The sequence below is a fragment of the Cynara cardunculus genome (genome assembly GCF_001531365.2).
Source record: "Cynara cardunculus var. scolymus isolate 2C chromosome LG 10, CcrdV1, whole genome shotgun sequence".
Lineage (NCBI taxonomy): Eukaryota > Viridiplantae > Streptophyta > Magnoliopsida > Asterales > Asteraceae > Cynara > Cynara cardunculus.
In genome coordinates this window covers 3,015,475-3,035,985 of record NC_037537.1, presented here as the reverse complement: position 1 = coordinate 3,035,985, position 20,511 = coordinate 3,015,475, and the positions used below count along the sequence as shown (strand labels likewise).

Sequence of the window (20,511 nt, the reverse complement as noted above, 5' to 3'; positions counted from 1 at the left end):
GATCCAAAAAGGAGACCTCTCATTTGATTACCGATGGGGGTATTCAAGGTCCGGTCTGGACGGTTTAACCCCCAAACCACAAACTAAACTACAATAGTGGTCTAGAAAGTTGCTAAAATCGAGTGGTTTGACAACAAGTGACTAAACCGGTCAAACCGGACCACAAAAAGGCGGTATAATCTGGTATTTAGGCGGTTTACACCTCTTATCGGCTTAAAACTCAAAAAACCATAACATTTATATTCAATATGAAATTTCTATCAATATAACATTATTAAAAAAAATAGACTACTGAATTATAAAAGATACATCTATATCTATAGCTAAAAGAAACTGAACAAGTAGAAAAAAGGTTAAACAAATCCACCGACAATAGTTGGAATTTTGGGCGAATATTGAAAAAGTCAAATGACGATTTGAAATTTGGATTTGGTTTTCGAGGGACTTCGGAATTTTGACAATTTAAATGACGTGGTCAATTGCGAAATGAGAACTAAAAATTTAATGTCTTGAACGAATTTGTTTTAATTGTGTCACAAAGTTGAGGATATAACATGAAAAATAAACATAATTAACATACGTATATTTTTTTGGCGGTCGATTCGGTCCAGACCGCTCAAAAAATGTTCAAACCACAGATAAAACCGACAAAGCCGTTTGACTATTTTTTAGATTGGACCGGACCGCCGGTTAGACTTGGTTTGACTGGTTTGAACCGTCCAATGGTTTTTTTGAACACCCCTAATTACCCACCCCCTTCCGGTGGAGAAGCCAACAAATACAATCATCGTATTTCGTACCGAATGAAAAACACCAAGTTAAAATTCTTGTAGGTGAAGGTCATAAAGTGCAACAGTCAAACTCAAGAGTCAAAAAAGTCTAATTCATGAAGCAAATTGGAGAGCAAGAGTAAGGGCCGTTTACCAAACACTTACCTGGTAAGTGCTTACCGGTAAAATTTAACACTATTATTTACTTAACGGGTAAGATTTTAGTCCACCAAAACGACATTGTATTCAACAATTTACCCGGTAAGCGCTTACCATGGTAAGAGTGTCGCCCTCACTTACCGGGTAAGACTCATGGTCCTTGTTTCGCTCTTATGGGGTAAGATTCTTGGTTCTTGCCATAATCATCCGGTAAGGTAATGTGACTTAGTAAATGTTTACCCGGGTAAGTGTTTGGTAAACGGCCCCTAATAATTATTAGAAACAATAAAGTGGGAGATACAACGTCCTTCCGATAACGATATAAAATTAGCTTTTTATGGTAACCGTAGGAGTCCATACAAGCTTATTTACAGCTAACAGCCATGCACACCCTCCAATCGCCCTAAAGGGACTTTTAACTCGGGAGCAAACCTAAGGTCTTATCAGTTAAGCTACTTTTCGGGAGATCAAACCTGGGTCTAACAGGCTGCATGTTCTTTGTGAAGGCAGTGCCATGGGTTTCGGTTGGTTCAGTCTACATACATCTTACCCTCTTCAAACCCTACTCCACGTGGAACTCATTGGGCCCGTTTGGTTGTTTTTAGGCATCGCTCACGGGTACAAAATCCAGCACAACGAATTGTATTGTAGTGTATGCTACCAACTGCACCATGTCTGTATTTTCCTAGCCCTGCTAACATAACTCCTTGTATTTCACTTCTATTTTGCATACCCGCAGTCTTAATGGAAACAGCCTCTTTACCTATCGGATGTCCTACGTCTGTGTGGGACATACCAAGTACGCTCAATTTAATCAAGCCAAGTTGCAGCAAGTTAAGTTCTTTTCGAGTCTTTAACTACTGTTTCATTAAGATATCTATGAATGATTATGAATCTGCTGTATAGAACCCTGAACACTGAAAAGCATAAGATGACATTTAACCTCAACATATTGTTACTCTAATGAAAAACTTGATTCTGTGCCATATGGATGGCAGATTGATCATCACCCTACAACGTTACTCACTGGTTAGTTCATGTAATAGTACATCCACCGTAGAACGGAATGGGGATTCGGCGCCAGATCATTATATTGTCTTTTGCTTCTTGCTCTTCCACCAACGACAACGAACACAACACACAGACAAATGACATCTTTCTTAGTTTGCATATGGAAATCCCGCGATCCACCCCAAACCCTCCACAAGGAACCACATTGCAGTAACTAGCACAAGGGGGCGACGTGAACTAACCAACTGCACTCATAAGGTTAACAGAATCTAAACCAAACGAAACCGGTTTGGTTCGGCCAATTTGGGATTTGTTTTTCTTCTGCTAGTTTTCACCCAAAAGAACACATATACAGAATAATAGTATGAATTCATATACATGATCTAAGAACTCAAAAACACATAGAAACATCAAACATTACGAACCACATCAAGACATTCACAAACATATCGAATGTGTAAAAACGCACAAAGACCCATAAGTGATTCTTAAAATTATGGAATTAGAACAGTTACAAATACAATCATAAGGATGAAAGCCAAATATAAAAGCAACAAACATTCAGTCAACTATGATAAGCACAAATTAAGGATTAAGACTCACTTAAGAGATGAAAACTCAGCGACTTTGGTTGACATCAGGAGGATCGGAGGGGCGGGGAGGGGAATCCCGAGGGGCGACGTCGCTTTGATGGAAGGAAGGGATAGGATTACCGCCCTTAATTACCCAACCGAGGGCAAAGAAAGAAAGTCCGGCAAGTATGGCGGTTCCCCAAGCGTGTGAATACCATTTGCTGTACTGTCTGATGGCGTACTTCCATTGGTCCCTCAGGGTTGCTGCATCAGGGTTCGTAATTTCAGGCGGGTTGGGGAAATTTGGTTTATAACGACTGCTACTATCCCCGATTTCACCAGAGACCCTAGGTTTGTTAGGTGGATTTTGGCGGTGATGATCGTCGGCCATTGTTGGGGGAGACGAAGGAAGTTCTCTAGTTAATTGCAAAAAACCGAGTTGGGATTATTCAGATATGTTTGATCACTATCCCTTTCCGACCACTTCTCAACTAAAATATTATTTAAAAAAAACTGTTTGGGACCATTTAAACCGGTCGAATCAAATTAAATCAGATCGTTTTTGGAGGTTTAAGCGGTCTGATGGTTTGGTCTGGTTTGGAAAATAGTAAAACCGGACAGTCCGGTTTGCAGTCTGGAACTCTTTTTGAGCGGTTTGGACCAAACTGACCGTCAAATACATACATACACACACACACACACACACATATATATATATATATATATATATATATATTCTAGTATTAGCAAGCCCAATTTTTTTAACTTAAGGGTTATGATCCAAATATATTTCTAAGCCCAACATATAGTCTAACATCTAACATAATCAAATCCAAATGAATCGGTGCCTAAAAATCCCTAAACCAGTAAACATATCGACACATTTGAATTGAAGGTCTCCAAATTCTGAAATCTCACAAGAACTCTATCAATTTATCGATTTTGTTAAGAACTCAAGACCCAAGAATTGAAGGTTGTAAAGTCGTGGATTTTGTTACTCAATACTCGCAGTGGAGTTGTAACTTTGTTAATTTGTTTGTTTTGTAATATGTATTATATATTTATTTGTTTGAACTTTGAATTACTTGGATTTTGGACTCAAGAGCTACTTAATTATTACATTTATTTGTTTGGATATTTTGTTTTGTTAAAATGGATTTAATCTAAAATTCTAAAATATATATATGTTTTTCTAAGTTTAATATTTGAAGTTCATTAAAGACCCAAACTGCCTAAACCGGTCAGACCAGGCCGCATTTTCATGATCTGGTTTGACCGATCTGAGCATTTGATGTCAAACCGTCCGGTTTGAAAATTTTATAAACCGCCATTACGATTTGTTTTGTGGTCTGAGGGGTTAAACCGTCCAAACCGGACTGCGAACACCCCTTCTCTTACCACAATTTTTAATCCAATTCAATCTAACTTTTTTTATCATTTAACGGTAATTCAATTCAATCTAAAATATGATTTTATAAAAATTATATATCTTAATTTTAAATTATTACCTTTTAAATATAAAAATAGATTAAACGGGCAATTGCATATTTTAAAACGTAATTATAATTATAAAAACTAATCATACAATTGAAATTAAATAATACAAGTCACAAAAATAAGTAAGAAATTACATATCTGAAATACATAAATGATCTTGCTTAAATACCAGGATCAAATTTTTGTCATATATGTTCAATCAAATAATTTTGTAGCGTTGAGCTTCCCTATTGTGAAGTTGTTCCTTATTAGCCATATAACGGGATAGGTTTGCAATCCATTCAGTAGAGAATTCAGTTGATTGATCTCGTTGTTGATTTGTGAGCATGTCGTTAAGAAACTCAGTAGGATCATAATAATTTTGGTATGTATCCCTTTCGTCTTCAACTATCAAATTATGCATGATGATACAATCATTCGTAATTCGTCCCATTTTCTGTTTGCCCCAAACAAGACATTGTCTTTGAATAAATGCAAAACGAGTTTGTAGAACTCCAAATGCTCGTTCAACATCTTTTATGACGACCTCTTGAACTTGAGCAAACAACTTGTGCTTCCGCATTTGGGGAGATGTAACTGACTTGACAAATGCAGCCCATGAAGGATAAATGTCATAATTGAGATAATATGCCCTATCATTTTCGTGACCATTCGTGACATAACTAACTTTTGGTGATCAACCTGCCAATGCATCATCAAAAACATGAGATTGGTGGAGTACATTAATATCATTAAGCGAACTTGGTATTCCAAAGAAAGCATACCATATCCTTAAATCATATGATGCAACAGCTTCCAAAATGATTTTTGGCTTTCCACTTCTTCCGATATATTTTATGGCCCATGCACTTGCACAAATTTTCCATTCTCAATACATGCGGTCAACACTACCTATCATACTCGGGAACCCACATTGATCTCCAACATAGAGTAGTCTTGCCAAATTAGCTTCGTAGGCTTTCTTAGGTACTCATCACTAAAACATGAGATGACACCATCTACAAAGTGCATGAGAGATTCTGACGCAGTAGGTTGCGTGGAATAGGATCGACCAGTGTCAACCGAAAAGTAAATAAATTCCACAAGCGTGAAATTAAACAAGAACTCGTAAAACGGTAAGCAAAGCAAAGCCAGGTTGTATTGATAATTTAATCTCCTCCAAAATAGCTATTAACATGGTTCTTAAATAGACTAGGAAATAAAACGAAATTAGGAAACGTCTAGAAAAAAGGAAACTAAATAATAAAGGAAACTAAATAATTAAAGGCAAGCAGTAAAAAGGAAACTAAATAATTCGATTGCGTTTTCCTTCGATTTGTCGGGCCAGGCGACCCGTATCAGTCTCCTCCACCTCTAAAGAACTCGACCCCGAGTTCTCTTCCAAAGGGAGATCATCCGCATAGTAATCGTACAGATCCGCGACATTAAAGGTGTTGGAGATGTGAAGCGAATCGGGAAGGGCGACGACATAGGCATTGTCGTTGATTTTTTTGGTGATCTTGAAAGGTCCGTACTTCTTGGGTTGGAGTTTGCCGTAGGTTCCAAYGGGAAATCGTTCTTTTCGGAGAAAAACCATCACATCATCACCTATCTGAAAAACTTTCTTGCGACGTCGTTGATCCGCGACTTCTTTGTTCTTCACACCAATTTGTTTCAAGCGAGCTTTGACGTTTTCTTTTATGGCTTGAACATCTTTAGCCATATTCTCCGCGGCAACACTCGATCCAGGTAGACGTGGGAGTTTGACTAAGTCAACAACATGCTTGGGAGCCGTTGTGTAAACGAGAGAGAAAGGGGAACAACCGGTCGCCGAATGAGTTGCACTATTGTAGGCGAATTCGATTTGGGATAAAGCGAGATCCCACTGTTTCGGTTTACCACTACAAACACTTCTAAGCATGTTTCCCAACGTTCGATTGGTTACCTCAGTTTGACCATCGGATTGCGGATGCGCCGTGCTACTTTTGTTGAGTGAGGTACCAAACAATCTCCAAAGAGTGATCCAAAAGTGACTTAAAAACTTCGAATCACGATCGGAAGTAATAGTCTTGGGAACCCCATGAAGGCGTACAACTTCTTTGAAAAATAACTTGGTGATATTACTTGCGTCAGCTGTCTTTTTGCAAGCAATAAAATGTGACATCTTTGAAAAACGATCTACGACGACAAAAATAGAGTAAACGCCTCGTTGCGTGCGGGGTAAGCCAATGACAAAATCCATGGACAAATCTTGCCATATGTCGTCCGGAACCGGTAGTGGTAAGTAAAGGCCGGTGTTTTGGCTTTGGCCTTTGGCGGTTTGGCATGTATAACACTTGCGAACAATGGCGCCAACGTCGCACCTCAAACGGGGCCAATAATATCGCTCAATGACACTAGCGATGGTTTTGTCTCGGCCAAGATGCCCACTTAGACACCCTCCATGTAAATCTCGTATCAACTTTTCGCGAAGAGAGGAATTAGGGATGCACAATTGATTACCTTTAAAAAGATAACCGTCGTTGATATAGTAATCATCCATCAGTGTTCCGCCTTTGCATTTGGAACAAAGAATTTTGAAGTCATCATCGTCCTCGTATTGATCCTTAAGAACTTCAAACCCGGTAATCTCTTGAGAGAGAGTGACCATCAAGGTAGCACGCCGACTCAAGGCGTCGGCTACTTGGTTAAGTACTCCCGACTTGTGCTTGATCACAAAAGGGAATTTTCGCAAGTAACTTACCCAACGTGCGTGCATCTTATTCACCGATTTTTGACTATTGATGAATTTCAAGGCTTGATGATCGGTAAAAAGAACGAACTCTTTTTGTACGAGATAGTGTTCCCATTGTTTTAAAGCACGAAAGACCGCATAAAATTCTTGATCGTAAGTGCTCCACTTTTGTCTCKCCTCGCTTAGCTTTTCGCTAAAGAACGCAATCGGTYRTTTTTCTTGGGATAGGACGGCTCCTACTCCCACACCACTTGCGTCACATTCGACTTCAAAAATCTTGCTAAAATCGGGAAGTGCGAGAACCGGTGTTGTGCTCAACTTTTCTTTGATCAACGCAAAGCTTTGATCTTGAATGGGCCCCCATTGAAATTTCCTTTCTTTAAGCACTCGGTGATGGGTGCGGTGATCGTACTAAAGTTTTGCACAAATCTCCGGTAAAAGGTGGCCAAACCGTGGAAACTTCGAACATCGGAAACGGTTTTCGGTGTCGGCCATTCGTTGATTGCACGTACCTTCTCTTCATCAACTTCGATTCCGGATTCTCCCACAACAAATCCCAAAAATAAGAGCTTACTTGTACAAAAAGTACACTTTTTGATATTGATGTAGAGTTTACTATCTTGGAGCACGGAAAGAACTTCTCGGAGATGCGTTAAGTGATCATCTTTGCTTCGGCTATAGATGAGGATGTCATCGAAATACACGACCACGAAGGATCCAATAAAAGGACGAAGGACTTGATCCATCGTCCTCATAAAAGTGTTTGGCGCGTTGGAAGTGCCAAAAGACATGACAAGCCATTCGTATAGCCCAAAAGGTGTTTTGAACGCCGTCTTCCATTCATCACCCGGACGGATCCGGATTTGGTGATAGCCGCTACGAAGATCAATTTTGGAAAACACCTTTGCGCCGGCTAGTTCATCAAGCATATCCTCAAGACGAGGAATGGGGAACCGGTATTTGATGGTGATTTTGTTGATGGCGCGACTATCAACACACATCCTCCATTGGTTGTTCTTTTTTGGTACGAGAAGGACAGGGACGGCACACGGGCTAAGACTTTCACGAATGAATCCCTTCCGTAAAAGATCTTCGACTTGATCCCTCAGAATTTCGTTTTCCTTGGGGCTCATCCGGTAGTGGGGAAGGTTTGGTAAATTAGCACCGGGAATTAAATCAATTTGGTGTTGGACGTCCCTCATAGGTGGTAGTTCGGGTGGGAGGTCATCGGCGGTTAATTCTTTGAAATCCCGTAAGATCTCATCGACTTCCGTCGGAATCTCGGAAACGGTCTCTTCAGTATGCATCAACCCTTTGACGACGATTGGGCAAAAAACTTGAGATTCCTTATATGCTCTCTCCATGTCTTGCTCGTTTGATGTTACGACCAAGAAACTCATGCTTTGCTTTTCCGGGACTTTATCAAATCGGGCAACGGGTGCTATGGCAATTTTTCGATCGCCCCATTAGAATAGCATCACGTTGTCTCTTCCCTTGTGAGTAACGTTGTTGTCGTATTGCCACGGTCGTCCGAGTAATATGTGGCATGCATCCATATCCAAAACATCGCAAAGTACTTCTTCTTTGTAGTATTTGCCAATAGAAAGAGGAACCTTGCAAACTTGAGTCACTCGTGCTTGCGGCCCTTTCTTGACCCATCCAAGTGCATACGGCGATTCGTGAGGTTGAGTCGGTAGACCYAAGTGATCGACAAGCTTTTGAGCCACCAAGTTTTCGCAACTACCATTGTCTATGATCAAATTGCAAATCTTTTTGTTGATCGAGCAATAAGACCGGAAGAGGTTTTTTCGTTGACCGTCTTCTTTTGGGGCGAGAAGAACTCGTTGGAGTACGATATTGACTTTTTCTTCCTCGAAATYTTCTTCYGCAAAATCAGCGCCTTCGTACTCTTTTTCTTCGTYGTCGWATTCTTCTTCGTTCACAAGCCCGGTGGTTCTCCGGTTGCTACATTCGTTCGACTTATGACCCGGTAGGCCACAACGATAGCACTTAGGAGCCGATGGTTTCGCGTAGGGGTTCGTGGGTTTTGGTGCGGTTGGCTTGGCGGTGGTTGTGGTTCGAGGGGGATCGGAATCGCGTAGACTCGGGCGAGTTACTACGTTTTTTCCTTTGTCGGGATTTGAGCTAGGGGCGTCGGTGGAGGTTTGAGTGGGGTAGCGACGGTATAGAGATCRGGTGGTTTTCTCCATTAACTCGGCTTTTATGGCCAAATTRGAAGCTTCAGAGATGGTCCACGCGGTTTGGAGTCCGATTTTTTCTTGGATGGAAGGCTTCAAACCGTTGATGTAGCGTGCGACTCTTTGACCCTCCGTTTCGCCTACCTCATTTCGATCGGAGTAACGGATAAACTCCGTTGTGTATTCGGACACGGATCTRGAACCTTGGGAAYAATCCAAGTACATTCGGTAGAGAATCTGTTCGTAATCCTCCGGTAGAAAACGATCTGACATTAATTGCTTCATTCGTCTCCATGAACGAACCGGGCCCTTGTGTTGTCGTTGTCGTTGGGTGGTTAAACGATCCCACCAAACGGCGGCGGTGTTYTTTAAGCGGAAAGCCACCATCTTGACTTGCTTATGSTCYGGGATTTCMATGATTTCAAAGAAACGGTCAACCTCGATTTGCCAATCGAGGAAGTCTTCGACGCCTACGTTTCCATGGAAGTAAGGGATGTCGGCYTTCATTCGGTAGTCTGGATCGTTGCGAGGTGGTCGCTCTTCCTCCTCAGGTTCTGATTCGGAACTAGAGTGAACGCTAGGGGCTAGTTGATGACGGGGTGGTGGTCTACGATCGGGGTGTCTGTCTCTTACCGGACGCCTGTTGATGAGAGTACTGATTCGATTGATAAGGGTGTCTTGTGAGTTGGTGAAGGCGTTGGTTAGAGCCGTGGTGAGAGCCGCGGTAAGGTCGTCAAAATCGACTCGGGTGAGGGGTTGGTTGTCTCCCATTGCGGGGTTGGGGAGAGACAGGAAACTGTGCTTTGATAACAACTGACGCAGTAGGTTGCGTGGAATAGGATCGACCAGCATCAACCGAAAAGTAAATAAATTCCACAAGCGTGAAATTAAACAAGAACTCGTAAAACGGTAAGCAAAGCAAAGCTAGGTTGTATTGATAATCTAAWMTCCTCCAAAATAGCTATTAACATGGTTCTTAAATAGACTAGGAAATAAAACGAAATTATGAAACGTCTAGAAAAAAGGAAACTAAATAATAAAGGAAACTAAATAATTAAAGGCAAGCAGTAAAAAGGAAACTAAATAATTCGATTGCGTTTTCGTTCGATCTGTCGGGCCAGGCGACCCGTATCAGATTCCCATGTTGTGGATCCACTCATTCTCAAATATTCGTCAACTACATCGACTGATGTCCCATATGCCAACACCCTATGGCTATAGTACATTTTTGGAATAGTGAAAGACTTTTACTCGTGGCATCAACTCTTTATGGAAAATATTCGTAATTAGCAACAACAACATCCACTATACGACGGAATAGAGGTCTTCACATTCAAAATCTTTTTCAGAAGATAACCTGGTCATACATCAGATTATCGATAAAATAGTCTTCCAGCAAATGTGTTTCGCCCATATCACGTTGCCTATCACGATACCTCCTAATTGCTCTTGGAGGTTGATCTCTTATGAACAGATTGGATTAGTTTATTGAGCATATCCTCGATGATGCGATCGAGTTTTTGGTTTTGTTGAAAAACTCATGATTGCCATTCATCAAATTCGTCAACTGATTTTGGTGACGAGTTTTCATTGAGAGACATTTAATGGGTGTTTGAAGAAAATTGTATGTACAAGTCTTTGTTGAAAGACAATTTGTGATGGAAGTATTAAAGCTAAAAAAAATGATGCCTTGAATATGCTACAAATTGGTTCAAGATGAAGATAACAAGATAGATATTTAGATACATTAACTGATATTAAGTTTGAGATGTTATTTTTTGGTTTTTTAAAACGAAGTTATAGATGCGCTAGATGGAACCCTGATACATACAGTCGTTCTTGGTGATCAACAAACAACGTATAGAGGAAAAGGAAGAGGGGAAGGCTACCAAAATATTTTAGCAATTTGTGATTTTAATATGATATTCACGTTTATTTGGGTTGGATGAGAAGAAATTGCACATATATATATATGTCTTTTTTGTACTTCTAATGCGTTGTATATGTAATTGCAAATATATATTATTTTTGGGATGCCACATATACTTGCACACAAGGATTAATGACGTTGACGTGCATTAACTAAAGAAGAAAACACCTTAAAAACGTCATCGAGCACGCTTACGATGCTAGATTTTCAATCCTAGCAAATGGCTCCTGATCCTTTTCAAGTACAAAAAAGATGTGGTGATTGTTTGCTTGTTTTACAATTCATAACTTTATAAGGAAATATAATATCCAAAGATCAATTATTTATAGAATATGATAAAAACACCATTTTTATCGTAATTGAAGAACAGCCTTAAGAAAGCAATTAAACAAAAGTTAATGAAATGCAATGGAGTTCTCAAGACAAGACTAATTTCCATAATCAGATTTCAAATCAATTATTGTCCAATGTTTCAATTAAGATTTGTACACAAATTAATATATTAAAATTCAATTTATTTTCTTGTTTAAATATATTTCAAATTATGAAATTTGTAAATTTTTTGTCATTCAACAATTATTCATACATAATATTTCGCAAATAGTTGCATTATATTTAACACGACTTGGGATCATGTGAGACCAAGGGTTTTTCGTGAGACCCATAAGACCAATTCTCAACCTTTAGATTAGATCTACAATCTGAACATTCATAATCACAAAATTGCCATAAGACTTTTTAATAATCACAAAATTGTCACCATACAACTTTAGACCATTAGATCATTAGCTTATAAAGTTGATCAATAAACATAAATTGGTCTTACAGGTCTCACGAAAAACCATTGGTCTCACATGAACCCAACCTTATTTAACACTTCACTATATATAAAGTTAATAATCATCATTTTTTGCCGATTAGTACCAAATCCAGAATATTTGGTAAACAGTCATTTTCCAAACATCACTTGTTTCAGCAAAGCCGCTTACTATAGTCAGAGCTCTTATTCCAGATAGCTTACCAGCTGTTGTCGGTAAACAGAACGTAAGAATAGACATTTTTCGGCTGGACCACGCTGGATTTGGTTTTTTACCTCGCCGATCCAAACGGTCCAACTTTTTTTAGACCGTGTCTACAAGGATTTGACCAAACCGGACTCTTTCTTTGAGACCGGTCCATGTGAAAACAGACCCATCTCGTGTTTCTAAGCAACCCTAGACTCGATATGTTCATAGTCCATATGAAAATGCCAAAAACCATGCTAAAAAGGCGGAAAGCTCGACCACAGAAGATTCGAATGTAAACTACAAGAAGAAACATTGAGATACCAGAAGTACTTTTCAGGTACAAACTCCAAAAGCAAACATTAACAATCATAAAGATGACTGTTGTCAAGATTCAACAAGTCCACAATTTCATGTTCTCTGATTTTGTATTTATACGACAAATTGGTTGCCATAAAATTTGTTCCTTCCCGAATAGAAATTTCTAGTTTCATAAAACCTAGTCGATCGCTTACTTACCCCTTTCAGAGATAATCATTCTCATTTGCGAGCTTCAGTCTTCTTTTGTTCTTTGGCTGAAAATGTCAAGTTTTAGAACGGATAAAACGATAAGATAAAAACAGGGTCGAGATTTAAGACATTACCAGCCTTCTCTTCTTCTCGTTTCTTGGCAGCTTCTGCCCTCTGTTGCCTGATAAGGGCCAGTCGCTCTACAAAAAAGAAGCAAAATGTTGTTCGAGTTTTAGAGAGGTGTGTGTCATAATACAAGATGCATGCATTATAGAAGCCTTGAACCAAAATGCAACTTCTGTTCTGAAACAAACAGATGCAACACTTGATTTTTCACACCCATCAACGATTAGAAGTTTGCCCTAAACCCTAAAATAGCAATCAAAAATTTACATCCATATATGAAATGCCAAATTCTACCCTATCTCCATGTGGGAATACTTGGTTCGTTTGGTTTATATCATCATATGATGCAGGGATCACAGATATAAAATGTTAAAAATGGTTGAGGTGATACAGAATGAAATAGCCGCATTTATTAAGAGACATGCCCAAGACGATATTGGAATTTTTCCAGACAGGAGTGTCTGAAACACAACCTAATTGATAAATTCCTCGGTAATCGGCAATTAATATCATATTGGTTTACCTAAATCTTTCTTTGCTTGATCTGTTTTCCCCTGCTCTTGCAACTTCATGTACCTTTCATGAGCCCTCTGTTTCTCGATTTCTTCTCTGGTGGGAGAAAGAGAATGAGAGTTAAAAAATATGTGCAACCTTTTCATTTGACATCAACATTGAAGTGACATTTCGAAAAAGAAATCAAACAAATACTTGATTTATAAGACACCTTGGACTCCTATATGACTTTTGAACATAAACATCGGTGGCAAGTTGCAAAGCCCTTTAAAAACCGATTTACAGTCACATTTTCAGCATTGCGACTTTTGCAAATTTTTAGCTGTTGATGTTTGCAATAGGACACTTGGGTTTTCACTATGCCTTAGCAGGAATGGTGGGAAGTGTGTATATATTACATGTTCTAGTGCAGGAAGGAAAAACGTAAATTCGGTCTCAAGTCAACTAAAGTGCCTTTTTCCGTTTAAGCTCTAGCAGTGCCAAATTTTTAACAGGTTCACGATGTGTGTAGGACTGCAAGTTGATGTGTATGATTGTCTAAAAACAATATCTAGCAAGCCCAAATGATATTCTCCATCTAAAAAATATTGACCCCATTTTTGGCTGTATGGTATCAAGCATGCTAAATATTGCCTTCAATTTGACAACAGATCTTTATTTGTTGGAAAACACAAATAACTGCCCATGCAGCAAAAAGTATTGAATAAAGTAAAATTGCATCTAGAACCCAGAACCAACATTCAACTCTTATTGGGACACAGGTAGTATTCAATATATGAGATATATTCTTTCTGTTTATTTCTATAAACAGAAAGCACAATGATCTTCTTGTCCCTCCATGACTACATCCTAAAACATAATATGGAGGAAATGGGTCAAAGAAAAAAAAACAGGTATATAAAATACAATATGCAACTAGATGATTCTTATCAAATACATAACAAAAAAGAGGAAACAGGAGAAGCATTTACGACCTTTCACGTCTTGATAATTCAGTTGTCTTGTCCAGCTGTACAAAAGATCAGTGTCAGCCACTACAATTCCAAAAGATGTTCATCTGAATTTGTATAATATGCTCCATTCTTTTTTGTTAATCATTTTTTGACTCTGAATTCCAAACATGCATGTTTGAAAATGAAGTTCATATCTTAATATCTTATTCAACATTATTAAGAGCCGCTCGTTTTTATTTACTATATATTATTTAACATTATAAACAGCCGCTCGGTTTTATTTACTATATATTATTTAACATTATTAATAGCCACTTGTTTTTATTTACTATATTTGATTAACATTATCAACAGCCACTTGCTTTTGTTTACAGGACTTGTATATTGTGGTGTGGCTATCAATTTTCCTCAAATTTTAAATACATTGATATCAATTTTTAAATGTATTGTGGTTCCTTTAATTGAAGTCAATGCATGACATTAATGAGAACGGAATATAAACACTGGGAACTTACATCAACATCTCTGGCTTTCATGGTCTTTGGCTTGGATGTATTAGGGTTCTCGATCTCAATAACACCTTGGGGTCCTTTCTTCCTCTATAGACATTACAGGAATGATAAAAGAACAATACTAAAAGTAAGTATCTATAAAAATGAAGTGCCACAATTTACTCACTTCAGATTCTTCCTCAGACTCCTCTTCAGATTCTTCTGATCTCTCTTCCTCTTCAACTTCAGCTTCCTGGTAAACCAACATTAGCCTCCAAACAAATGCTTACACAATCAACAAAATATAATTTGTTAGCCACCACAAAAACAAAAACCAAGCTTAAGTCCACTAATGGCTACCATCCAATAGTCAAAAATAGACTTAAGAAAAACCAAGTTGATGACATGCAGGGCACCCTCCTTTCCATGCAAACAGTAAGTGGGAATGAAGTTTATCTATTATGAACATTAGAAAAAAAAAATCTACTTTTCTTTACAGCTCCATACTTGTTTGAAGCATATTTATCAAAATCATACAATTTGCAACACAAATTTTACAATTGGATTTGATTCAAGACCAAATGATATGTTTCTCATAAATGAATCAGAGCCTGACTCGTTAACTATTGTATTGGTGAACGCAGAAGAACTAAAAAAAACTTATGTATCCAAACCATCCAAACTCCTTCATATCAAGATCACAAGTAGGAACTGAAATTTTGAATGAGATGAAAGAACCGAATAATGAAAGCTTGAAATACAGTGACCACTGAACCATGTGTTAAATCCTACAACTTCCCATGCAATAAGGTTCTATGAAAGTCTCGCCCCACAACTTCAAAATGAAAATGGACCAATGACAGGAAGAATAGAGAAGCAAGTGACAAAAAAAACTCGTGTTATCTTTGCAAGGAATTAGCCTCTCTCATACACATTTTCATATAATAAACACTCTATAACAATAATGGTGAATTATAGCAACATATATAGTATCAGAGAGAACTATATAACTAGAACTAGAGAACTAATCAGCTACAACTAACATATAGAATAACAAAGAAAGAAAACATACAATTACGATATAGATATAAGAGGCAATACTAATAAATACATGTCCATAATCCTAAATCCCAAATTACCTTTACAAGACTAACAGATATATTGTCTACCCACATATGGAAAAACCTAATTTCCAATTAACAAAGACCTTGAAAACACATTGATGACCTTATTCGCTATTGATCAACTAACATAAGCAAACTAGGATCATCATTCAACCATCCCATCATGGCCTCATTGTTAATCTTAATAATCAGTAGTATGTTTTTTAAGTGAAATTTTCCAACCCTTCACCATGATGCGGATGGCAAAGGCATATTACTAAGAAATGTGCAGTGCGAGAATATTTGGTTTCCATATATAAAATTGACCACCACCAAAAAGCTTCTGGATCATACATCAACTATGAGCTAAGAACACATCTCCATGTACACCCTGTACCCTACCTAATTAATTTCCCTACATAGAAATTTTGCTAGATTGATGATAACTATAAAGTTTACTTCCCCAAAAGGAAGCATCCAAGATCATGAAGTTATCCAAAAAGAGTAAAAATAAATTGGATTATGCTAACAATTTTATAAATATTATGTTTTATATGCTGCATATACACATGCATGCTTTATATGCTGCGTAATACACATGCACGCTTTATATGCTGCATATACACATGCAAGGACTCGTATTGTTAAAACTGCAAGAAGCTAGTATTAACTTGACAAAAATCATGATGACTTGCACTGCCTGATCACTTGAGAAAGTTTTTTCAGATCCGAACCATTCTTTGATTTCAACCTTTGCTACACTCATATCTTAGTTTTTTTCTGTTAATAACGAAATCTAAAAAAGATCATGATTGCTTCTTGGAACATGCCTAAGAAATGAAAACAAATAAAGGCATATAATCATTACCCATAGATTGGGCTACCGCCTACCAGTCAAAAGATCATCATTGCTTCTTGTCAAAAAGAAGATTAGTAAAATTACCTTTTTAAAAGTGCGAGGGCGTGAAGAAGTACCAGCAACTGCAATCATCAATGCAAACTTATCATCAAAAAAAAATTAGCCAACAATTATTATCACACATCATCCAGTTTCACTAAGATAAACTTGGAACATGCCTAAGAAATGAAAACAAATAAGGGCATATAATCATTATTTAAGCTTCAACTTTGAACAAGAAAGAAATATCGGAAGCAAGAATCAAAGAATATAGTGCCATATTACCACGATAGTAGTCCATGCTTATTTGGGTGGCCCATGATAATTTATATTTTGGTCATATACGGTTTTTATTTCTTACAAATAACTACCTGATAAGGATTGCAAGATACCGGCAGTGACGTTAGGCAGGGGCGGATTCAAGGCATTGGGGTAGGAGTAAAGGACCCCAACAAAATACTGACATGTACTAAACACTCCGTTATCATGTGGTGAGGTTCACATGCTTTTACCTATAATTCTTAGTTCTTACAGTGCCCCCCAACAATTAAAGTCTAATTCCCCAACCCAACCTTAACTCCTGCAATCTCATCTCACTCATGCATATGGCTCTCATGTGTGAGCTCTCACCTCACGCACACTCCACACACATATCTCTCATCTCTCGTCTCTCGTCTCTCGTCTCTCGTCTCTCGTCTCTCGTCTCTCGTCTCTCGTCTCTCGTCTCTCGTCTCTCGTCTCTCGCATGTTCTGCAAAAACCGTGTTAGATAAAAGGTAACTAGTTTACCAACTTTTAGTAGAACAGTGTCTTTTAATTAATTATTATTGTATTTTATCATTACAACAAAATCGGGTATATAAGACATCAAAAATATTTAAATGTCCTAATAGATTGTTTTATATGACTTAAAGTCATAGGATCAAACAATTCTTCCTCCTATGTAAAAACTTTGCAACAAGTTTATAGGACATTTTTGGTCTCTCAACTTGTTTTTTAGGATACTTTTAAGATAAAATGCCGTATTAGTTTTTTTATGGGACACTTGTTTTTATAAGACACATTTCAAATAATGTCATAAAAATATTAATATGACGTTTTAGTTGAAAAATGTCCCAAAAAACTTGTTAAAGGGCTTGAAATCGACTTGTAAACTCATTGCAACACTTTTACATAGGAAGTACAATTGTTTGGTCTTATAAGATAATAAATTTGGGCACTTAGTTCTTTGACGTCCTATAAACCCGATTTTGTTGTAGTGTGTATTATGCCCTCAATGACTATATTTTCTGGATCCACCACTGACTTTAGGATCATCTTTAGGATTATTTCCTTACTATTATCAAGATAATTGTTGGTATTTATATTTATTCCTTCAGTCCAATTAAAAGTGTCCACATTTCTATTTAAGATTCTCTCATAATAAGTGTCGGCTTTCATGAATAGATGGTTATAATTTACTACATTCCCAATTCCACCCTTAATTATGATGCACGAATATTTGAAATTTGATTAAATGGAGAATTCATTAGTGGAATTATTATATAATTCTAAAACTGTGCGCTTTTTATCAAGGGTAAAATTGTCTTCCATATAAATAAAAAGTGTGTAATTATATTTCTGAAACTGTGTGCATTTTTTTATTGTGGGCATTATTTTGGGACGAAGGGAATATCATTTATTATTATAGTCTTTAAGACAAGTATGAGTTCATATTTTTATTGTTAGTCTTGTATATAGGTTGTAATACAAAGATTATTGCTTGCATCACTACCATGTTATATATTTCATATCTACCATAAATAAATAAATAACTAAATTAAATTAAGTGAGGGCTTCCACTGGCTACAGACCACTTTTTATCAACTACAGTTTGGAACTTGATTGACTTAATCAACCAATGAAATTCAGCAACCATTCAATATGGTGCAAAAATCAGATAGGCTACTAGAAATAAGAATGTCAGACCAGGTGAAAAGATATAGGCCCTTGATGACCTATAAGATGGAGTTGGAAACAAAATGATTCACATCCAGTGCAGATTATTAGTGGGCAACAATTTCTATAAGTTATTGAAAGAAAGAGGAAGTTTCAACTTTTAAAGCATATTGAACTCCCAGTGTTATGCGGCAGCGGCATGTTTCTACATTTCCTCTTTGTGATGTTCCACAATGCGTCTTCTTTCTAATTCGTACTATGCGATATTTATATCATTTTATGAAATGTGTATCCTATCGTATTCTCACTTTTCCATTTTTTGAAATACTTTATAAGAGATACCATCTTTATATTCTAAAGTTGTGTTGAACATGCATCTGTTGTTCTCTTCCGTTTAAGATTAGATCACTCGCATATTTTTCTTTTTATTACGTACAAAGGGAAAATTTTCAGAGTCAAAGAATTCTCATGGTTGTACCAATTCAACTTCAAATGTGTAAAACAATATGAAAGGAGTGATTCATAATAACAATAACAATGGCATTTAGAAATACACGTGGGAGGGTAACCCTATTCTCAAATTGTATAAGCATGAACAAAAAGTCAGCCATTTTATTCAAGCAAAGCAAAGCAAAGTATCAGAATAAATGTTAGTTACAATGCCACATACAACCATATAATTTGTGATTTTATACATAAATTTCATTCCTTTCATGAACTTCTGCATCATGTCTTTCCTCTTAATATGTGAAAGTTGTATCAACATATGGTCATTTTAATACTCATTAAATGGTAACAATAATATCTTCACCAAATTAAGCATAAAAACCGGAATTGAGACAAGTAAGCGACCATTCATAAAAAATACTGTATAAGATTAGTCTAACCCCAAAGGTAATCAAATGATAGTTTTCTTTTTCTTAAAAGACCAATAACTCCTACACCTTAGTAAACTATCAAAATAGAACTTGTTTAGAACAAGCATTTCCATGATCACTCTTGCTCAGAAAAAAAATAACCAAAGCGTCCATGGTTTTATTCCTGCACTTGTGGTTGCCAAGTGAAACACCATGGGTGAATCAATGTGCAGTCAGCAAAAGTATTCAGGTCCTATTAGTTTACACTAAGGTGTGCAGGTCTAGAAATAAAGTACTTTTTCAAATCAATTCCACTTATAAACTATTAAAGCCCACGACCAAAACAGAAAAACAAACAAATTCAAAAACAAGACAAAATAAAAAACCCAGGTTTTTCTCCAAATTGTCGACGAAATCCAGTGACCATTCTGTGCAGTTCAAGTAATTAGAGAAAGATAAAAAAGATATTAAATCCCGAAGGGTCCATGGAAACTTTGAAAAATCAAGGCACGTTGATCGAAATCCATAACGTAATTCAGACAAATACACCATATAAGTCGAACAACGGAAAACTAAAGATAATCACAAACAAAAGATGATTTAGTAACATACTCATCTCTTCCGTCGTAGAGAACTGACGGCGACCAGTAGGCTTGCCCTTGAACTTCCCTCTTCCCATTCTCGACTAGTTTACCTTACAAAAACCAACGATCGAAATCGATTAAACAGAAGAAAGAAGCACGAATATTTTATAATCTCGAAGTGCCCTCTTCCTCAATCTTTAATCGATGAGAAATTGGAATAAAATTCCCCCAAAACAATAGAACCCTAGCTTTTGCAGACAAGAACACGGACAAAACCAGTTATGGTATATAAAATCCGACCCGTATTCGGAAGTTGATCAATATTAATCCAAGGGATGGTATTGGTTTTTCTTAATACAATATAATTTTTTTAAAACATGAATAATATTTTTATTTTTAAAATTGAGTTAGATTTTGGGAAAAAATCTAAAAAAACCCAATGGATTTTAGTGTTTGGAATGATCAAGTTTTTGGACAATTTTTTGGAACAAATAAGTTATTGGATATTCCAAAACATGTTAAATAACTCCTTGAACAATTTTTTGAAACAAATAAGTCATTGGACATTCCAAAATATGTTAAATAACTCTTTCAACAATTTAAAACATGTTAAATAACTCATTGAACAATTTTTTGGAACAAATAAGTCATTGGACGATCTAAAACATGTTAAATAATTCTTTGG

The 20,511-nt window shown here is 37.0% G+C and overlaps 3 protein-coding genes across 4 annotated transcripts; all 3 read right to left on the bottom strand.

Moving 5' to 3' along the window:
* Window positions 1-2,377: 2,377 nt before the first annotated feature.
* LOC112519840 lies at window positions 2,378-2,958 on the bottom strand. The gene has a single exon (XM_025128140.1). The coding sequence runs from the start codon at window positions 2,901-2,903 to the stop codon at window positions 2,559-2,561; it is 345 nt and encodes a 114-aa protein (XP_024983908.1). The 5' UTR covers window positions 2,904-2,958; the 3' UTR covers window positions 2,378-2,558.
* Window positions 2,959-8,188: 5,230 nt separating this feature from the next.
* Window positions 8,189-9,691, bottom strand: LOC112519178. Its single transcript, XM_025127174.1, has one exon. It carries the CDS (start codon window positions 9,689-9,691, stop codon window positions 8,189-8,191), a length of 1,503 nt encoding a protein of 500 aa, XP_024982942.1.
* A 2,454-nt stretch (window positions 9,692-12,145) lies between these two features.
* LOC112519493 (28 kDa heat- and acid-stable phosphoprotein-like) lies at window positions 12,146-20,148 on the bottom strand. Of its 2 annotated transcripts, XM_025127644.1 has the most exons (8): window positions 19,855-20,148; window positions 16,494-16,531; window positions 14,635-14,700; window positions 14,472-14,555; window positions 13,978-14,012; window positions 13,014-13,099; window positions 12,499-12,564; window positions 12,146-12,429 (listed from the first exon to the last, which is right to left on the bottom strand). In XM_025127644.1, exons 1-8 carry the CDS (start codon window positions 19,919-19,921, stop codon window positions 12,395-12,397), a joined length of 477 nt encoding a protein of 158 aa, XP_024983412.1. In that variant the 5' UTR covers window positions 19,922-20,148; the 3' UTR covers window positions 12,146-12,394. The 2 variants fall into 2 exon arrangements, with proteins under 2 accessions (XP_024983412.1, XP_024983413.1); XM_025127645.1 differs by lacking the exon at window positions 19,855-20,148 and having other exon boundaries at window positions 14,635-14,732.
* Window positions 20,149-20,511: the final 363 nt, after the last annotated feature.

Excerpts from the sequence above, each read along its gene's own strand:
- LOC112519493 (XM_025127644.1), bottom strand. The coding sequence starts at position 19,921 with ATGGGAAGAGGGAAGTTCAAGGGCAAGCCTACTGGTCGCCGTCAGTTC. Across the intron at positions 14,701-16,493 it reads GCCCTCGCACTTTTAAAAAG|GAAGCTGAAGTTGAAGAGGA; the intron begins GTAATTTTACTA and ends TTGGTTTACCAG. Across the intron at positions 13,100-13,977 it reads GAATTATCAAGACGTGAAAG|AGAAGAAATCGAGAAACAGA; the intron begins GTCGTAAATGCT and ends TTCTCCCACCAG.
- LOC112519840 (XM_025128140.1), bottom strand. The coding sequence starts at position 2,903 with ATGGCCGACGATCATCACCGCCAAAATCCACCTAACAAACCTAGGGTC.